The following is an 18,547-nucleotide window of genomic DNA, read 5'->3' as shown; positions in this document are numbered from 1 at the left end:
AGACAAAAAAGAACACATGTGGGGAAGACAGACAAATGTGGGGACAAATTTCAGATCTGGCATAAATGGGTTAAAGCTAAACACAGGGAGACGAAGTACTGCTCAAGTCGATAAGCTACCTAGAGATTAGGAAGACTTCCAGATATGATATGTGTCGCATATCAGGATATGATCTGATTTCATAGTTTAAGGACAATTCTATTCAAGTGCTCATGTGACATATTTTCCTCTCTAATTCAACACTGAGATCAGAGCTAAAGCTTAAGCAAGGAATCAAAGCTGCAACTCCACTATGCAGAATAATTATTTTTAAAAAAGAGGGAGGAAAAAAAAAAAAGAGGGAGGATTTCCCTCAGCTAAACAAAGCATTTCTTGAATCCTCTAGACCAGTGGTTCTCAACAGGGAACAATTTTGTTCCCCAGGAGGGCAGCAACAAAGAATTATCTGGACCCAAATATCAACAGTGCCAAGTCTGCAAACTTCCTGTAAAGGGTCAGATAGCATATCTTCCAGGCTTTACAAGGCCGTGGAGCAACTCCCATGTAGTGCCAAAGCAGTGACGGACAACATAGCAACCAAGGGGCGAGGCTGAGTGCCTACTGCTTGCTGTGCTGCAGGTGCAGGGTTGAGCAGTTGCAACAGAGACCATGTGGCCCATAAACCCCCCAAAATGCTGACCCCTGCTCTAACCTCTGAAGTTATATAGCACCGAACTACAGCTTAGAGAATTCTGTCTGCTTTACAAACAATGTGAGTCTGGTGTTCCTGTGACCTACCTTTGATAAGTACTATATTGCCTCGAATTCTTGTGCCTCTGAACATTTGTTCCATTAAAAACACTCCAGTTTCAAGTGCCAAAGCCACCTTTACAAATGACGATGTTTTACTTATTTAGGTCACTCTACAGTTAGTTCATTGGTCAGAACAGGTGTTAGGGATGCCAAGAATGGCAGATTCAGCCACCAAAAGTGCAAGTGCTGCTTTATTTCATGCCCACAGGCTGCACCAACTGGACTTGGCCAACTGTCTAGATGTTGTTTACCACCAACTACAAAATAGACCAGGTCAAATTCAGCACCACCACTGAATTTTTTTAAAGAAGAAAATTCAAGAAAGTCAACACACAAAATATTCATGGAAATAATCCAAATATAAAACAACAGGGGGGAACCATTGAATAGACTAAGGAACTTTCATATGACAGAATCTATATAGACATTAGAAGACAAACTACTACAAATACGTAACTTGCAAAACATTAGTATCTTGAATATGTAAAGAACTTATACCAATTTTAAAAAGGTGCAAAAAATCCAAAGGTAATAACAAAGTGTATAATCAAGGAATTTACAAAACAGGACACCCCAAAAGCCTATAAACATAAGAGATGATGTTCAGTTTCACTTAATGATCATGAAATGCCAATTAAAACAAGGAGAAACCACTTCCATCTTCCTTTGATTCTCAAAAGCAAAAATCACTGACATTATCAAGTACAACATTAGTTGTAAAGTAGAAGCTCTCATACGTTGCTAGTGAGAATGTAAACAGGAGAGCAATCTGGCATCTCAAGTAAAGAGGTACTCGCTCTTTAGATCCAGAAATTCCACTTGAAAATTAATACCCTTGAGAAACTGTTACATGTTTAGATAAGGAAACATGAACAAGAATGTACACAGCAGCACAGCAGAATAATTAGCATTAACGAAAACAGAGAGATCGAGAGAGAGAAAGAAAATGACCTAAATGACCATTAGTAGAAAAAATCAAAACCAAACTGTAGCACATCTACACAATGGACCAAAATGAACAAAAGAATGCTATGAAAAAACAGGTTTCAGAATGATGTGTGCAGAATGATACAATTTATATAAAACATGTAAAAGCAGTAATATGTGTGTACATAGAAACAGAATAGTAACTAATAAAAATGTGCAAATCACAAAAACACCAAATTCAGTATAGTGACTACCTCTAGCTAGGGAGGGAGTCAGGGGTATGAAACCGAGACTTACGCAAGGGGTCTAACTGTATTTTTAATATTTTATTTAAAAAAATAGTGAAGCTAATATAGCCAGGACTTATTTGAGCCAGAAAATTGATATGTTGGGTATTTGTGTAGTATTTAATAATATTTTAGTAAGAAAAAAAACTACAGGGGCACCTGGGTGGTTCAGCGGTTGGGCGTCTGCCTTTGGCTTGGGGTGTGATCCTGGAGACCTGGGATCGCCATCAGGCTCCCTGCATGGGGTCTGCTTCTCCCTCTGCCTGGGTCTCTGTCTAGGTTTCTCTGTGCCTCTTATGAATAAATAAATAAAATCTTAAGAAAAAAAAAAGCTACAGTATAATCTCAAAATCAACACAACATATGAAGATATTAGCAGGGATATGGCTCATGGGAAGACTATGGATAAATAATTATTTCCTACTTAAAATATGTGCATTGTGGAAACTTATAAACTTTAAAGGCTTTAAAGATTTTATTTACTTATTTTAGAGAGAGAGCATGCATGTACTCAAGTGGGGGCAGGGGCAAAGGGGGAGGGAGAGGGACAAGCAGACTCTGTGCTGAGAAGGGGGGGCCTCCATCTCACAGGGACTCTGAGATCACAGCCTGAGCTGAAATCAAGTCAGATGCTTCACCGACTATGCTACCTAGGCATCCCAAACTTTAAAAACTGACCATTAGTATTCAAAGAATTGTTTTAAACAAAAAGATGTATTTATATTTACACTTAGAAAAAACCTTTATTATCATATTTGGCAGTGATATAGAATGCACAGGTACTTTTTAGGATATACTACCATAATATAACTATTTCAGGGGGAAAAAAAAGCCCTTTGGTCAGCCTTAGGACAGAGAGGGAGGGGATCCCTGGGTGGCGCAGTGGTTTAGCGCCTGCCTTTGGCACAGGGCACAATCCTGGAGACCCCGGATCGAATCCCACGTCGGGCTCCCTGCATGGAGCCTGCTTCTCCCTCTGCCTGTGTCTCTGTCTCTGCCTCTCTCTCTCTCTCTCTCTATCATAAGTAAATAAATCTTAAAAAAAAAAAAAAAAGACAGAGAGGGAGCCAGCATTTAGGTTCAAGAGGGTAGAGAAAGGAGCTCTAGCCCATGTAAGGAGGGGATTAGGAACAGGCCTGTGTTGGCACCAGGTGGGCTCTACATACTAAGGTCCGTGGACTCACAGACTCCTCCCACCCACTCCAGAAACAAGGCTCCAGCTGCTGGCATCACTAGCATGGTCTTCTTCAGGAAAAAGGGGGCACCTGGGAAGTAGGAAAGCACTCAAACCTGTGTTTTTCAACCTTTACTGAACAGTAACCTACTTATGACAACCAGATTTAAACTGTCTTCTCTTCCCAGAAAAAAAAAAATAGCAATTATGTATAACAGAATTTTTGCTAGCAATTTCAGAGATTTCTGGGCTTTCCTGAAGTATGGGCTAACAAGAGAAGGGTTGGGATGCCTGGGTGGCTCCCTGGTTGAGCGTCTGCCTTTGGCTGAGGGCCTGATCCCAGGGTCCCGGGATCGAGTCCCACATCAGGCTCCCCACAGGGAGCCTGCTTCTCCCTCTGCCCGTGTCTCTGCTTCTGTCTCTCATGAATAAATAAATAAATAAAATATTAAAAAAAAAAAAAGAAGAAGAAGAGAAGGGTCTAGAAGGAAAGAAGTTCTTCAAGGACTTAAATCAGATTTCTCTTCAGAGAAGGGCTATAAAAGAGATCTATTATCTTCCCTATCCAATCACTCCACTTTTTAGAGGACTCAGATTCCTTTAATTAAGCCTCAGTTGCATTTTTAGTCAAGTTTCCTGAGATATAATTTACACACAGTAAAAACTGCCCTAAAAAGTTTAGAGGTCTATGAGTTCCAGGTTTTGACGAGTGTGTATAGTCCGGTAGCCACGACCGTAATCAAGATTACAGAACAGTTCCATCACCCTCCAAAGTTCTCATGCCCCTTTTTAGTCAATCTCCCCCAAGTCTCAGCCGAAGGGGAATTTTCTTGTCATTACACACAAAGCTTTAAAACTTGATAATGAAGGAACACACCAAGTTTTTTTTTTTTTTAAGATTTTATTTATTTATTCATGAGAGACACAGAGAGAGAGAGAGGCAGAGACACAGGCAGAGGGAGAAGCAGGCTCCATGCAGGGAGCCCGACGTGGGACTCGATCCTCGGTCTCCAGGATCATGCCCTGGACCGAAGGTGGCGCTAAACCGCTGAGCCACCGGGGCTGCCCCACACCAAGTTTTTCATTCACACTAAAAAGTAGTAAGTAAACCAGTAACTGGCCCACTAAATTAGGTATAACTACTATCCTATAGATCATAACAAAAATGAGCCTAAGACCTTGTGAATAAAATTCCTTATCTTCTACTCACCAGTAGCCACCATTCTCTAAGTTTTAGGAAGGTGGAGGCTATTTTTTGCCATGACATCATTACATTTAGCACTGTGCCTAGCCTATGGTAGATGCTCCAACATGGTTACTGGACTCAATTAAGGTTATGGAGGAAATTTAGAGTTCAAGTCATCATAGTTTTAAGATTGCCCCAATTTCCTATTTACTTGTTTGTTTACCATTTTAATGTTTCATCAACAGGGTGTTGATCCATTCATTCATCACAGTCTTAATGATTGCCCCAATTACCTATTTATTTGTTTAGCATTTTAGTGTTTCATCAACAGGGTGTTGATCCATTCCTTCCTTTTCTTTATTCCATTTAACTGACCATTGTCCCCTCTTACACTTTTTTTTTTTACCTACTCCAGATACTACATTTCAAGATAAAGGAGGCCTGACTCCCAGCGGGATCTCGTGATAAAGTAGTGATAATTAAAATTTAGATAAGAAGTGCCATGCTATAAAAAGATTGTGCTCTGGATAGGAAACCTAGTACTGTCTAAGGGGTGAGAAATAAAACATAGAGGAGGTGATGTGAACAGAACCTAGAGACTGAGAAGAGGCCTCCTAAAACCAAGGCCGGGACAACACTGCTTATGGCACTGTTCCTCGTTGCAAGCAGGAGAATGAGCTGATCAGATCTGCACTGTAGAGGATGGACTGGTGGGAGGGGGCAAGGGAGAAGGCCAAAGTTCCAGCTGGGAGTGCCCAGGTCAACAGAGGGCAGTCGTGGTTGGAGAAGAGGGAGTGGAATTGAAGGATTCTTGACAATGAACGACAGGATTTGGTGAGGAAGAAGTTACTTCTTGGTGGAAGTAAAAGAGAAGGCTTCTAGTTTCATTTGTATGCTTCTCAACTGGGTGACACTTAGGCAGGAACCTGAACAAAGACTTTTTAAAATACATGAAAACTGGGGCACCTGGTTGGTTGGTGACTGACTCTTTTTTTTTTTTTTAAGATTTTATTTATTTATTCACAGAGATACAGAGAGAGAGAGAGAGAGAGAGAGAGAGAGAGGCAGAGATACAGGCAGAGGGAGAAGCAGGCTCCATGCAGGGAGCCCAACGGGGGACTCGATCCTGGGTCTCCAGGATCACGCCCTGGGTGCAGGCGGCCGCTAAACTGCTGCGCCACGGGGGCTGCCCGAGTGCCTGACTCTTGATTACGGTGCAGGTCATGATCTCAGGGTCCTGGGATCCAGCCCTGCATGAGTCTGCCTGGGGACGACCCTCTCCCTCTCCTGCTTCCCCTCCCCCTGCTTACATGCACTCTCTCTCTCTCTCAAATAAATAAGCCTAAAAAAATACATGAAAACTAATAGACTTTTCTCTCTCTTTCCAGCTTTTCTGGGTCAGAGGGAAGGGAATGGTTTGGTTTGTTTATACTCTTTCTATAGAGGAATAGAGGACTCAAGAATCCTTAAAAATGTGTACCTGTAACAATACCTTAAATCATGAATATGGGGGCGGGGGGCGGGGGGACAATGGCCAGAAATGGCTCTCATTAGGTGTGGCTACTGGAAGTCAGGCACTGTTCTAGTAAGTCCTTTCCACGCAGTCGCATGAAGCTCAGCAGAGAAGTCTGGGCTGGAAATACAGACGTGTGACAGCTGAGGTGCCTGGAGTGGACAAGATGAGCTAGAGAGTCCTGAGAAGAGAAACAAAGAAAGTCTGGGGAACGATACGTAAGGTGTTTGAGGAAGAAAACGGGCTAAAAAGGATACCAAGAAGGAGCAGTCAGAAAGGACAGAAGTGGGCCAAGAAAGAATGGTAGGTATCTCAGGGGTCAACGTAGAACAAAGATTTAGGAAGGCAGCCGTCAACGTCATAGCGTGCTGCTGGGAGTTCAAGGTAAAAGATGAAGCGACTGAGGAATCTGATGGTCAGGAACGCCGCAGGGCCCTGATAGAGCAATTTCACCGGACAGGAGGGTGGGGAGGATGTCTACTTTAACAGGCTGAGGAGAGAACAGGAGGCTAGGAAGTGCATAAAGGGACATGAGAGGGCTTTTCCAAGAGCAACAGCGAAGACAGTGAGACATGGTGACCCCAGAGGGCAGTGCGGCAACAGAGGTAAGTCTATTAAGATGGGAGGGACAAGCACCTGTCAAGGACAAACAAAATCCTTGTGCAGGAGTATTTCTGTGACAGATACAGCTAAGCCTGCAGCTCTGCTTCCCACTGCTTACAAATTTTGTGTGCCAAATGTTCTTTCTTTTAAACGCTGTGAGCTTCATTATAAAGGAATGCAGTTCTTGAAGGATCCTTGAGCTATTCCTATATTTTATTTACATGTCAATGAGCAGTGAGCCACTTCAGCACAAGTGCACCACATTTGTGAATCACATTCAATTTCCCTTTTCCAGGTTAGAAGACTAAGATTTATTCAGAGGAAACAATTTAAAGAAATAGGTCATTATACTACCCAGGATTAGCTAAGGGACTCTGGGGAAGGGGGGAAAATGGTTTAAAGACAAGCCAGAAACAATGAACCATTCAGGTAATTGCTGTCACCCAATCCCAATTTTTAAGTATTTCTTAAAATAGAAATAAGCCTGCCCATGGCTCTGGAATGCTCCCAGATGTGCACTTCTCATACCCAGCATCCTCACAAAATACTGAACAAGCCAGTGGACCCACAAGGCAGTTTCTGTTTCTCAAAAACCCATATTTCCTATTTCGATTTCAGATAGGATAGAAAGTTTCCGATTTGCTGTATTTTCAGAAGTGTTATCTCCCCAAACACTCATTTACTAGAAGTTCTGTTTCTTAATTGGTTAATCAAGAAGGTTAAAAATATCAAGAGGTTCTAACCACTGTGCTCACTGCTAGCTTATGGTACAGGTTAGTCCAACTAAGACTAGGCCCTGGCGCACATCTGCTCAGTGGGAGCAGCAAGCGTGGGCTTTAAAGTCCAAAAGACCTGGTTCTGAATCCTGGTTTTGCCGTTTAGTAGTTCTATGGCTGCGGGCAGGTTCCATAATGTATCTGAGCCTTAGTTTTCTTATATCTTTTAAGAAAACAGTATTACTTATCTCACAAAGCTGTGAGGATTAAGTGCATCTGGGAGCTTGCATATAATATAACAAGCTTTAAAAAATATGAATTGTCTTACCCCGTTTAAACCATTCCCTTGTTCGAAAGCCAGCTCAAATTTCATCTTCAGTGGCTTCATGAAGCCCTTCCTAACCTGCCCATCTTACATCCTTCACCTTCTTCTCCGAACTCCTAACATACCTGAACACGATGTTGCACTCAAGGATGGACTGTTCCTTAATGTATCCTCTTGGCTTACTACGTGCAGATTTGGTGTCCCTCATCTTCAGGGCACAACCTAGGACACATCCCTTTCTTATCACACCCATGGATCTCAGCGCAGCCCTGAGCAGTCCGGGGGCCACTGAAGACTCAGAATTCTGTGATTTTGGAATTCGATACTACCTACAAGTCTCCTTCACTCCACTGATTAACCAGTTAAGAAACTGAGCCCGAAGACGTTGAATGGCTTGCTAGAGAGGGCGGCTGAAGAGTAAACCAGGTCTCTTGCCTTGCACCCGGGAGCCTGCTGTGCTCTCGGGAAGCAGCAGCATAGCAAAGTCCACGAAGGCTTCGACGGGCCAGGAAACATCTGCAGTCCCTGGATGAAGCCGCTTCGCGTGGACCGGGGTGGATCTGCTTATCTACCGACTGACCCAAACACAACAGCGGTCTTTGGGCCCCGACACGACGCAGAGCAACTGACGCTCCTCTGCTGCCACCTTCTGGCACAGCGTACCACGACACGGGCGCTTGTGGGCGTTTTCTTCAACAAATACTCCCCCAACACCCACTACATATTAGGCTCTGTGGGAAGAAGAAAACCCAATAAAAAAGCACTCTCAAGAAGCTCACAGTGTAGAAATAGAGAGAGACAACACACAATTTGATTAATTAATTGGTTACACCAGTCCTAAGAAAAGTGCCAGGAGAGAATACGGACCTCAGGCTGGAGCGGGGGAAGCCGGGTAGCAGCCAGCGGTGGGCTCTAACCTACAGGGGCTCTTACAGCGAGAGCAGAATTTCATCCAGCAAGGAATGGCAAGAAGGCCATTCCAGAAAGAAAGTCGAGCACACGCACAGAGGGTCACAGAAGTAAACCCCGTTCAGGAAACGGTCTGGGTTTTCTCCCTGAGTATATACAGTGACGCAAAACCAAAGACCCAAAGCACAAGAAGCGGCGTAGAGAGCGACAGATGCTAACAGCAGAACAGCGTATTTCTGGACGGGCTCAGCTCAGAGCCTACTGAGGGATCTCTCCTCGGGGCTGATAGGACCGACCACCCATCCACAGAATCCTCTGCGCTGCCTGACAGAGCACAATTTCGGATTTTGTCAGGAGCTGGTCCTCTGGGCATAAAAGATCACTCTGGAACTTCCCTTCTGATAGGTAGGGCGAAACGCCGGCTTCCATGAAGAGTCGATGTGACTGTACAGTTTGTAGCATGCAAATAGCTCAAAGAGCTCGCCTCTGCATTTCATAATTTCCTGTTCAAAGGCCGTCTAACCCTTCATTTACCTAAACCAGCTTCTCTCGGTAATTGCCTACATATCCAGCAATTTTTTTGTTTTATTTACTTAAAATGCATTATATAATATTGAAGGTTGAAAAAGTTATTATAAAGCATACAACCACCAGGGGCGCCTGGGTGGCACAGGTGGCTAAGTGTCCAACTCTTGGTTTCAGCTCAGGGGGCGATCCAGCCCCATGTCGGGCTCTGCGCTTAGCACGGAGTCTGCTTAAGACTCTATCTCCCTCTGCCCCTGTCTCCTCTCTAAAACAAACAAGCCAATCTTAAAAAAAAAAAAAAACAATAAAAAAAAGAACAGAACCGCTACTTATCATCCAACTTAAGAATACATTACCAATACCAGTTTCCTCTTGAAAAGAGATGCATGTTCTTACCTTTTGAAATTCTAAATTGTCCTCTGCTCCTTTAACCTCTTGGGTGGGATCCTTAAGTCAGTGCACATGTTTAAATTCTTTAGGAATAGGAAGAAACACCAGTTCTAAACTGGTTATTCTGAACACTGGACATCTTATCCTTCAACATCCACCCTCTCCCTCTCCCCCCAACCACACCAAATAACACAAGCAAGCAAGTCAGCTTCCCAAGGGACCATCGGGAAGAGAAGAGGACTGAGGGAAAAAACACATGTCTAGGATATCAAAGGCATCAAGCAAAGAAATTTTACCTGCTGCTTCTGCTATTGCATGCCCATTCCTGATGTCTCAACTCAGCATACCGAAAGTTAGCTCCCAAACACAGAAGGTGCTAGCAAATTATGGCAGGGGCTTGATTCAGTTCCCCAGAACACAAAGATCAACTCCCTGTGCCTCGGATTTCCACAGAACCAGGAACAGTAAGGAACTCCACTGCCAGATCAAACTATTCTAGGAGAGAGCAGGTCAAGCTACCTCAGACACACCTTGCGCACACCTGTGCAGCAGCTTCCCAGAAGCCCCATTTTCAACAAACGGGTGGCCACTCCTCTGGTTGTCCTTCCCTAGTAACCTAGTAAACACCAGAGCTCATTTTGTAAGATTGTTATAAGTGACCGTCTTTTTCTAACATGGGAAAATCAACCGGTAGGAGAGAAAGGGGCGGGGGTCTGAGAGAAGGCACAAGATTTTGGTCCCTCCCACACGTCTCCAATACTCACAGCTCTGAAAAAAGAACCACTTTATCAAAAGGAGATTAACTGTAAAAACACAGCTGATAAGGGCTTTGAGTAGCAGGTGTTGGGTGACTGCTCACTTTACTCTGAAGTGGTTGGGGAACTGGGATAGAACCACCAGAGGCTCTGCTGCATCAGGGAGGGAATGGATTCCTGTCCTTTGGAATGCATGTGTCCCAAGGGGGTGGGAGAAATGTTTTAAACCTCCACTCCTGAACCGTTAAGTGGCGTACTGAGGAATCATGTGACAGATGCCACTGTCTCTGGAAAATGAAGTGAGTTTGTGTCTCCATAGCTGTGCTTAGCAACAGAAATACAGGAAAAAGATAACAGACTTGGAAATTCAGGACCCTTAAACATTACTGTAGTAACTCAGGGCAGGCACCATCCGGGTCTTCTTTCCCAGAATACTTCGGTGGAGCTAAACAGTATTATTTTTATAAACAGCTTTATTGAGATACAATTCACATCCCCAGTTAAGTGTACCATTCAGTGGTTTTTAATACATTCACAGTTATGTAATTATCACCATCATCAACTCTGAAACGTTTTCATCACCCCAAAAAGAAACTGCATATGCACTGGCAGTCACTTTCCAGTTCATGTTTTTAAATATAGATCAACAGCATCATTCTCACCGGCTAAATGGTACCATGTTGCATCAAATCTAAAACGTCACCCATTGCAAGATGTACCGCCACTTTACCACTAAGAAAGAAAGAGCAGCGACAATCACACACGCTTTTCATCACCTTTCCACTGCTTGATTTAATAGTTATTGAAAGGGATCTTTTAGAATTAGACATATTTTGCACAGCAATGCACACACCTCCGTGGATGTAACATTACACCTGTGCCAAATTCACACATGTGCCGGAATGACAGCTAGCAGTAAGGCGTTCGGATTTCAGATACAGTGAAATGTGAAAAATGTTCACCGTAGAATCAACAGTATCAAATATTGCACAGTATGGAGCGTCCTTGGTTACAAAACAACAGAAACTGACCTCACTAACTAGGCAGGAAAGGAATCACACAAGCACGATCTCTATAAGCTGATGAACTAACATAATAATGTATCATCTAAGCAACCCAGAAACCCCTAGAATGGGGGTAGAAAATGTATCTACTGCTATATACACTTCCCTCTCTCCCTGTTCCACAGCCATAGTCAGGAAGAGAGACAACTATCTATCTCAGTATAGAAAAACGTAGTTAAGTTCAGCTTTTTTGCAGTCTTTTAGATAAGGAAAGAAAATACCTATTTTAGAACCAAAATTGAGAGAGAGTGGAGGAGCTGTGGAATCTCCTTTCTAGAGCGCCTTTCCCAATTAATTGACAACTGCGTGTCTTTAGCTTGGAGACAGTGAAATGAGTCAAAGGACTTTAAAAAACCATGACTCAGAGTTTAATTACTTAGTTTAAGTTTCTAACATTCCAAAGATGATGCCAAATTAATTTGCTGACAGCTTCACATTAGTAGGAATAACTACCTAGCTTATAAAGACCCCAAGGGATCCAAGGTCGATAAGTGTGGTATATATGACTCAGCCAATACGGACCGTATCCTGGCCAAGCAGTCACACGAGGGCTATCTGGGAAAGAGAAACAATTTTAGCTTCTTGTAGAGGAAAACTATTTTAACCGTTTCTACAAAGAAAAGGACACCAATAGGGACGCCTGGGTGGCTCAGAGGTTGAGCCTTTGGCCCAGGGCGTGATCCTTGAGTCCCAGATTGAGTCCCACGCTGTGCTCCCCGCAGAGAGCCTGCTTCTCCCTCTGCCTGTGTCTTTCATGAATAAATAAAATCTTTTTTTTAAAAAAAGGAAGGACACTAATAAAAAAGATGTAAAATTCAGTATAAAGTTAAATGGCAGTACTTTGTCATCTATATTTTATTTCTTATTAAAGTTGCATACGTCAAAGAAAGAAAGATGTAAAATCCAGGGTTGGGTTGAGAGGAGAAAAGCTAGAGGAGAAACAGAGCAAGAGGATCAAAGGCAGACACTATCAGACTCTAATATTAGCCAAGGGAACTGTTTACATTTTGTTGCTAAGGAAAACTTGGCGCTTTGGAAAATGAACCCAACCACTATACTATTGTGACAGCTGCCGCTTGGCTCTGATACCCCTGTAGAGTTATCTGCCAACTGCCTGCCACTTGCCATTTCTGTCCTGCTGTCTGCCAGTCAAATCAACCCCGTTACAATCAGATGACCCTGTTGGTTTCTATAATCCTCAGGGGCAAGCCAAAGACTGGATGGCGGTGATTACAGTACCATGAAGGTAGACTGGGGCATGCTGGGCTACCATGTAAGATGGACTGGCCCCTGAATCAAAATCTTTATTCCTAAATCCGAAAGAAGAAATGGTTAGTGAGTTCAAGGACAAGAGACGAAGAGGCTTGGGTGGTGACCTCCACGTGCGGCTGACTCAAGACGTGATAGTAGGCAAATCACTCCAGGCTCCTAGGGCCTCCCATTTGCATTTGTAAAGCAGGAAGTTTAACTTCTATTCTTTCCATCAGGTAAAGAGAATACATGTGCGCATACCTGAGCTTTCCAGGAAAGAAAACAACAGGAACTTTGTAAATCCAAAATCTTAAAACTAATAAATGATTTCAGAAGTTTTGCCCTGAGCTTATGTAGCAAAATAAAAAATTATCTAAAATGCTGCAAATCTTGAATTTCTTGACTCTTGTGTTTACTCTTCAGTGATTATGGCCATCGTCATGGACTTACATCATAAGAAAGACCTTTGTTCCTAGAATTAAAAATTTTTTTCAGGCTCCCTTTCTCTGCCCTGCTTAAAATGGTAATAGTTTATCACTCTGGAACTCTGGAATATATAGAAAAAAAAAAAACAAAAGAAAATAAAAAATGTCCGTAATCCCCCCACCCCCGAAAAATCTAGTGTTAAGATTTCCATGTTTATTATTGTTTGGTATTATAATCTATTTTTTGTATCTAGCTCTGCCCATTTAGTGACGTATCTGTAGTTATAACGAATTGGCTAAAGCATACAGGGTGTAAAGCAGAGACTGATCATGAGCCAATCGGTCGGCACACACCTATTTACCCCTCCTTAGGACCAAACATTCTCAGAAAGGAAAAGCCAGCTGTGCAGGTTTAATGGCAAGACCCACTCCCCAGTCCACATGCCCTAATTACACTGCAAATGGAGATTCTTTCTGAGAAGTGGCTTTTCCACTGGGTGGGCCTCGCTGTGGCCAGTTTTAAAGCCCCATTTATCCCAGTGCTCACTAATTGTTTCAAATCGGACCTGTGAATGTGAGCTTCAGGCCTCCATCATGGTTCCCAGCAGGAGTCCAAATGCTTCCACAATGAGCTGATTACAGAGAAAGCTGCAGCTTCAAGAGAAGAATTAGCACCCAGCATGCTCTTTCAGAAGGAAAATTTAGCTGTTTTCAAAACATGTGATTTTTTTTTTCTTTCAGCTTATGTTTGTCTAGAGGGAGAAATTCTAAATGGCTTTAATTCTGTAAAGGCTTAAATGATATGTTTTATTTGATCAAGTCATTCCCCAGCTGAAAATACTTCAGTGGTATTCCATAGCTTTGAAAACAGAAGTTCAAGTTTCTTAGCATAGCACAACAAAAATCTACATGACTTGGTTCCTGCCTACCTCTCTAGCTCCACAATTTCCAAAGTATACCCAGTAGAATACCAGTCTTGGGTTTCTGTGAAAAAAAACAAAACAAAACTATTCGATGGACACAGAAATTTGGAAAATGCTGCAAATTCTAACCACCCCCACGCTCCCTTCTCCATACCCAACTCCCCCCGCCACCCCCAGCCCGGAGAGGAAGGAACCCGAAAAGGCTTCTGAGTAATCCTGTTTAACTTTGCTTAACCCATTCTTTTACAAACTAATTTGGCCACAGACTGTCTGCCCCCCCCCCCTTTTTTTTTAATTCATCTAAATCTGTTTCACAAAGACACCTTCAGAAATGCAACACTGGCCTTGCCATCTCCCAGCTTCAGGTATACTGAACTTGTTTTTTGAATTTCTTGGGTTCCCTCTAAAATACCATCCCCTCCTATTACTACTTATAATTCACTTCTAGTTGTCCTCAAAATTCAACTCCAGTCACCTCCTCTGGCACACCTTCTCTGTCACCCTACTCAGCCTAATTTAGATTCCCCTCCTCCGTGCCCTCACAGCAATCTATACATATCTTTATCAGAGCACTTAACAACTGACTATATTATTTGATTTGCTTGTTTGCCTTCCCACAATAGATAAATTTAAGCTCTCAAGGGCAGGAAAGACGTTTTTCTTTAACCTTGTATCTTTAATAACTGTGCCTGGCACACAGCAGTCTCTCAATAAATGGATGCTTTATGTATGTGGGTTCCCATTTAAATAGGATTCTATATACAAACAACACATTTCCAAAATCATTTATTCTAGGAACCGCTTCTGATTAATTTGCCATTTTTATACATGTGTCTATCTTCAGTACAACTGGTCACTTCTAATTATTGTTACCAAATTAAATAATAACTTGAGGTTTCTGTTTTGCATCCAAAAAATTCTATTACATAGTGATCTGCATGTAATACTTCTAAGCCATCTAAGAAGCTGTATCTGCTAACTTTCTCTCAGTGTTCATTTCCTTCAGTGTTTATAAGGTTCTATGTGAGTTTGTCTTTGGTTAGCAACTGTTTTATAGAAATCCTTTGTACCCTGGTTGTTGTCAGTGTGTTTCTTCATGGTAGCTTGTGCCAGTGGCCCCAGATTTCAAGACTGCAGACCTAGTTTCTTCGCTAAATTCTTGGCTGGGGGGTGGGGTGGGGGCACCTGGGTGGTACAGTGGGTTAAGAGTCTTGTTTTAGGTTTGGGGCATGATCTCAGGCTTGTGAGATCAAGCCCTGCACTGGGCTCCGTACTCGGCACAGAGTCTGCCTGAGACTTTCTCCCCCTCTCCCTCACCACACTCTATCAATCAATCAATCAATCAACCTTTTAAGGAAGAAATTCTTGGTTTGGGATTTCGACACTATATGGGTAGTAAGAATTTCCCAGAAAAGATTTTTCTGTCCCTGCCCAGACCCTTAAATAGGTCCTATCCTATCCTTGAGACTTCTTGGGGCCACAGACAAAGTACCCTTATCATGAATTAGGCAGCCTTTTGAGAACTCTAGCTTTATACAGGTTCTTGGTTACAGCCCCTAGCCTAGTCAGGTCCAAAGCCATGCTTCCCATAACCACACATGGCATTAAAATCTGAGCCTCCAGATGCTAAGGTCTACTTTATAGGTCTTCAACCAACCCCGAGCCTCTCAAACCACTCTGGTCTTTGGATTCTTTTCAGTTTTGTCACCTAGCAGTTCCCTTTCACTTTTCTAAACTCAATTATACTTTCCTACATTTATAATGGGAAAGGGGTCCTTATAAAATCTATCTACCATGTTCCTAGAACCTTTTCCTAAGTAAATTTTGAATCCATTCACTTTTCTCCATCTCTTTTACTATTACCTCTGTGCAAGCTACTGCTCTCTCTCATGCCTCTCTCTATTCCTGTCCATCTTTCCCTGTCCAATGCATACGGAATAATGTAACCAGAATAAAAGCCAGAATTTAAGAAAATGTGAGATCAAGTTATATTTTTGCATATTTTCTATATGACCCAGCAATTCTACTCTGAGGTATATATCCAAGAGAAATAAAAACATATGCCCACACAAAAACTTGTACATGAATGTTTATAGTAACATTATTCAAAATAGCCAAAAGATGGAAAGAACCCAAATGTCCACCAACTTATGAATGGCAAACAAAATGCAGTATATCCACATTGCAATTTGTTTGAATAGTGTTGGAATTCCAACACTATTGGAATAGTGTTTGGCCATAAAAAAAAAAAATGCTGATACATGACACAACAGGAATGAACCTTGAAACATTATTCTAAATGAAAGAAGTCAGTCACAAAAGACCACATATTGATTCTATTTATATGAAATGTCCAGAATAGGCAACACTATAAAAACAGGAAGTAGATCAGTGGTTGCTTCGGTCTAGGGAGTGGGTAGATGAGGTGGGAATAGGGGGGTAATGACTAAATGTATGGGATTTCTTTTTAAGATGATGAAAATGTTCTAAAATTGACCGTGATAATCATTGCACATATCTGTGAATATGCCGAAAACGACTGAATTGTACACCTTAAATTATATGGTATATAAATTCTATCTTTATAAAGATGTTAAAAAAAAAAGCTTCCAGTAACTCATCATGGTTCTTAACATATATATCCAAAATCTTTGTCCTCAGCCGTAAGACTTTGCGTTATATAGCTCCAATTTATTCCCCAAGCCTCACCTTAGATTGCTCTTTCCCTAACTCTCTACATCAAAGTCACATCCTTTCTCAGATTCTCCAAAGGATCAAGCACCTGCCCACCTTAGTGGTATTCAATAGCCATATTTCTGCCAGGAATGCTTATCCCCTTCTCCTAGCTATTATTTGTCCTACACATTTTGAGCATCATACCCTTAGGATAACCTTATCCTGCAGGAGAAGGGAGGTCTTCTGTAGGTGGATACTCTGTCCTAACAACTCACACTACCTCTTCATAGTATATATTATAATTATTTAATATTTATCTTTCTTCACTACCATGTATGTTTCCCAAGGGCTAAGACTGTTTGCTTGTTCACCACTATATTACCTGGGTTCATCATAGTACTTTGCAATGGCAAACGCTCAATAAATATTTTGAAAAAAAAATGAATGCTAGTGACTGAGTCCAACAAATGTTATGTAATGTCTTCTTATTTATCTTGTGCCATTACTGTATTTGTCTATTATCTAATAAATATCTAATATCTCCCTGTTTATTATTTTGTACCGTCCTAAAAATGCGCTTATCTTGAAACACCACATTCATGTAATTCATCAATATATATATATATTTTGATATATATATATATATTTTTAAAGATTTTATTTATTTATTCTTCATAGAGACACACACACAGAGAGAGAGAGAGAGAGAGAGAGAGAGAGAGAGAGAGGCAGAGACACAGGCAGAGGGAGAAGCAGGCTCCACGCAGGGAGCCCGACGTGGGACTCAATCCAGGGTCTCCAGGATCACGCCCTGGGCTGCAGGCGGCGCTAAACCGCTGCGCCACCGGGGCTGCCATATATATATATATATATATCTATATATATATATTTTAAAGATTTTATTTATTTATTCATGAGAGACACAGAGAGAAAGAGAGGCAGAGACACAGGCAGAGGGAGAAGCAGGCTCCATGCAGGGAGCCTGATGTGGGACTCGATCCAGCGTCTCCAGGATCAGGTCATGGGCTGAAGGCACGCTAAACCGCTGAGCCACACAGGCTGCCCAATTCATCGATATTTTAATTTAATTCTTTATTATACTTGCTGCCTCTGGAGGAATTATGTCCCAGTGTTAATATATGGTACACAGTACATAACAAATATTTGTGGCTTAAGTAAAACCTCTCAAGCAAAATTAGTATCTGTAGCAGGTGCCATCTTATTGTTCATAGGTCATAAAAATCCCAGAAGACTGTAACTATTTCTCTAGGTTTCTCTAAATAATGGTGCGTACACCTAAATATTTAATAATGCAGTTTGATAAAAAGCCTGATTTACCCCTCCTTTCAGGGGTCATGATCTTAGTGATGAATTTAACTCATTTTACTTGTGTCAGCCCAGAAGCATTTTTGAAATGGAGTTTTTTTCCAGCTAATATTCAGAAAATATTACTTTCACATTTAGTCCTAGATGAAACTAATAACACCTAAATTACATCCAAGCTATTATATATATAAGCATTCAATATCCAAGATTGACTTATTAAAAATTTCCTTGGCTGGAAACCAGTGTAAAGATGATGCTCTGCAACCTATTACCCCAGAAAACTGACTTTCTCCAATTTTTATATAAAGAAATGAAAAAAGAAAGGAAGGAATGAAAGAAAAGAAACACTATTTTTCAACTCACTTAACATTTCCCTTCTGCTTCTCAAAATTTTAGTTTTAGAACTACCATTATAATAAACAAACATCTAAAAAATTTAACTCATTGTACCTTGTGGATGGTAAGACTTATTATACATATATACATACTCACAAATACAAAATCTCCTTCCTTTGGAGATTCAAAAGAAAATGGGGTCAAACTGAAATCTAAATTTTTATACGATTTCACTTCCTTTTCTAGTCTTAAAAAAGGAATAAATATGGCTTCAGTTTTTAAGTAGATCTGAAACAGCTACATGGAGTGCATTCTATTTTTTTACTTTTTCAAGTGGGAGGAAATGTCCCATTCTTCTTGGTCACATCTTCCAACATCTTCTAATACTGACAATCAAAAAGTTCTTCTTAGCTTCTCCCTTAAATCTCTCCTGTGCCAATTCAT

The 18,547-nt window shown here is 41.5% G+C and overlaps 1 protein-coding gene across 9 annotated transcripts in view; it reads right to left on the bottom strand.

Moving 5' to 3' along the window:
* The window catches only part of PPP1R12B (protein phosphatase 1 regulatory subunit 12B), a 203,576-nt gene that overhangs the window by 99,356 nt on the left and 85,673 nt on the right, over positions 1-18,547 (bottom strand). For 2 of the 9 annotated variants that reach the window (XR_008663603.1, XM_055319047.1), the window contains one exon: positions 13,772-13,826. The exons of 6 other annotated variants lie outside the window; for them this stretch is intronic. Coding sequence is in view for 1 of the 3 variants with exons in the window: in XM_055319047.1 (XP_055175022.1) it covers positions 13,772-13,826 (55 nt within the window). In the remaining 2 variants the exon portion in view is untranslated. Of the gene's footprint in view, positions 1-9,643; positions 9,679-13,771; positions 13,827-18,547 lie in introns of those variants that run through there. One more of the 9 variants, XM_055319050.1, reaches the window with a different exon arrangement.

This window comes from Nyctereutes procyonoides, unplaced genomic scaffold (assembly GCF_905146905.1).
Source record: "Nyctereutes procyonoides isolate TBG_1078 unplaced genomic scaffold, NYPRO_anot_genome, whole genome shotgun sequence".
Taxonomy (NCBI): domain Eukaryota; kingdom Metazoa; phylum Chordata; class Mammalia; order Carnivora; family Canidae; genus Nyctereutes; species Nyctereutes procyonoides.
Note: the sequence above shows the minus strand (reverse complement) of the source record. Positions and strands in the feature narration are given on the sequence as shown.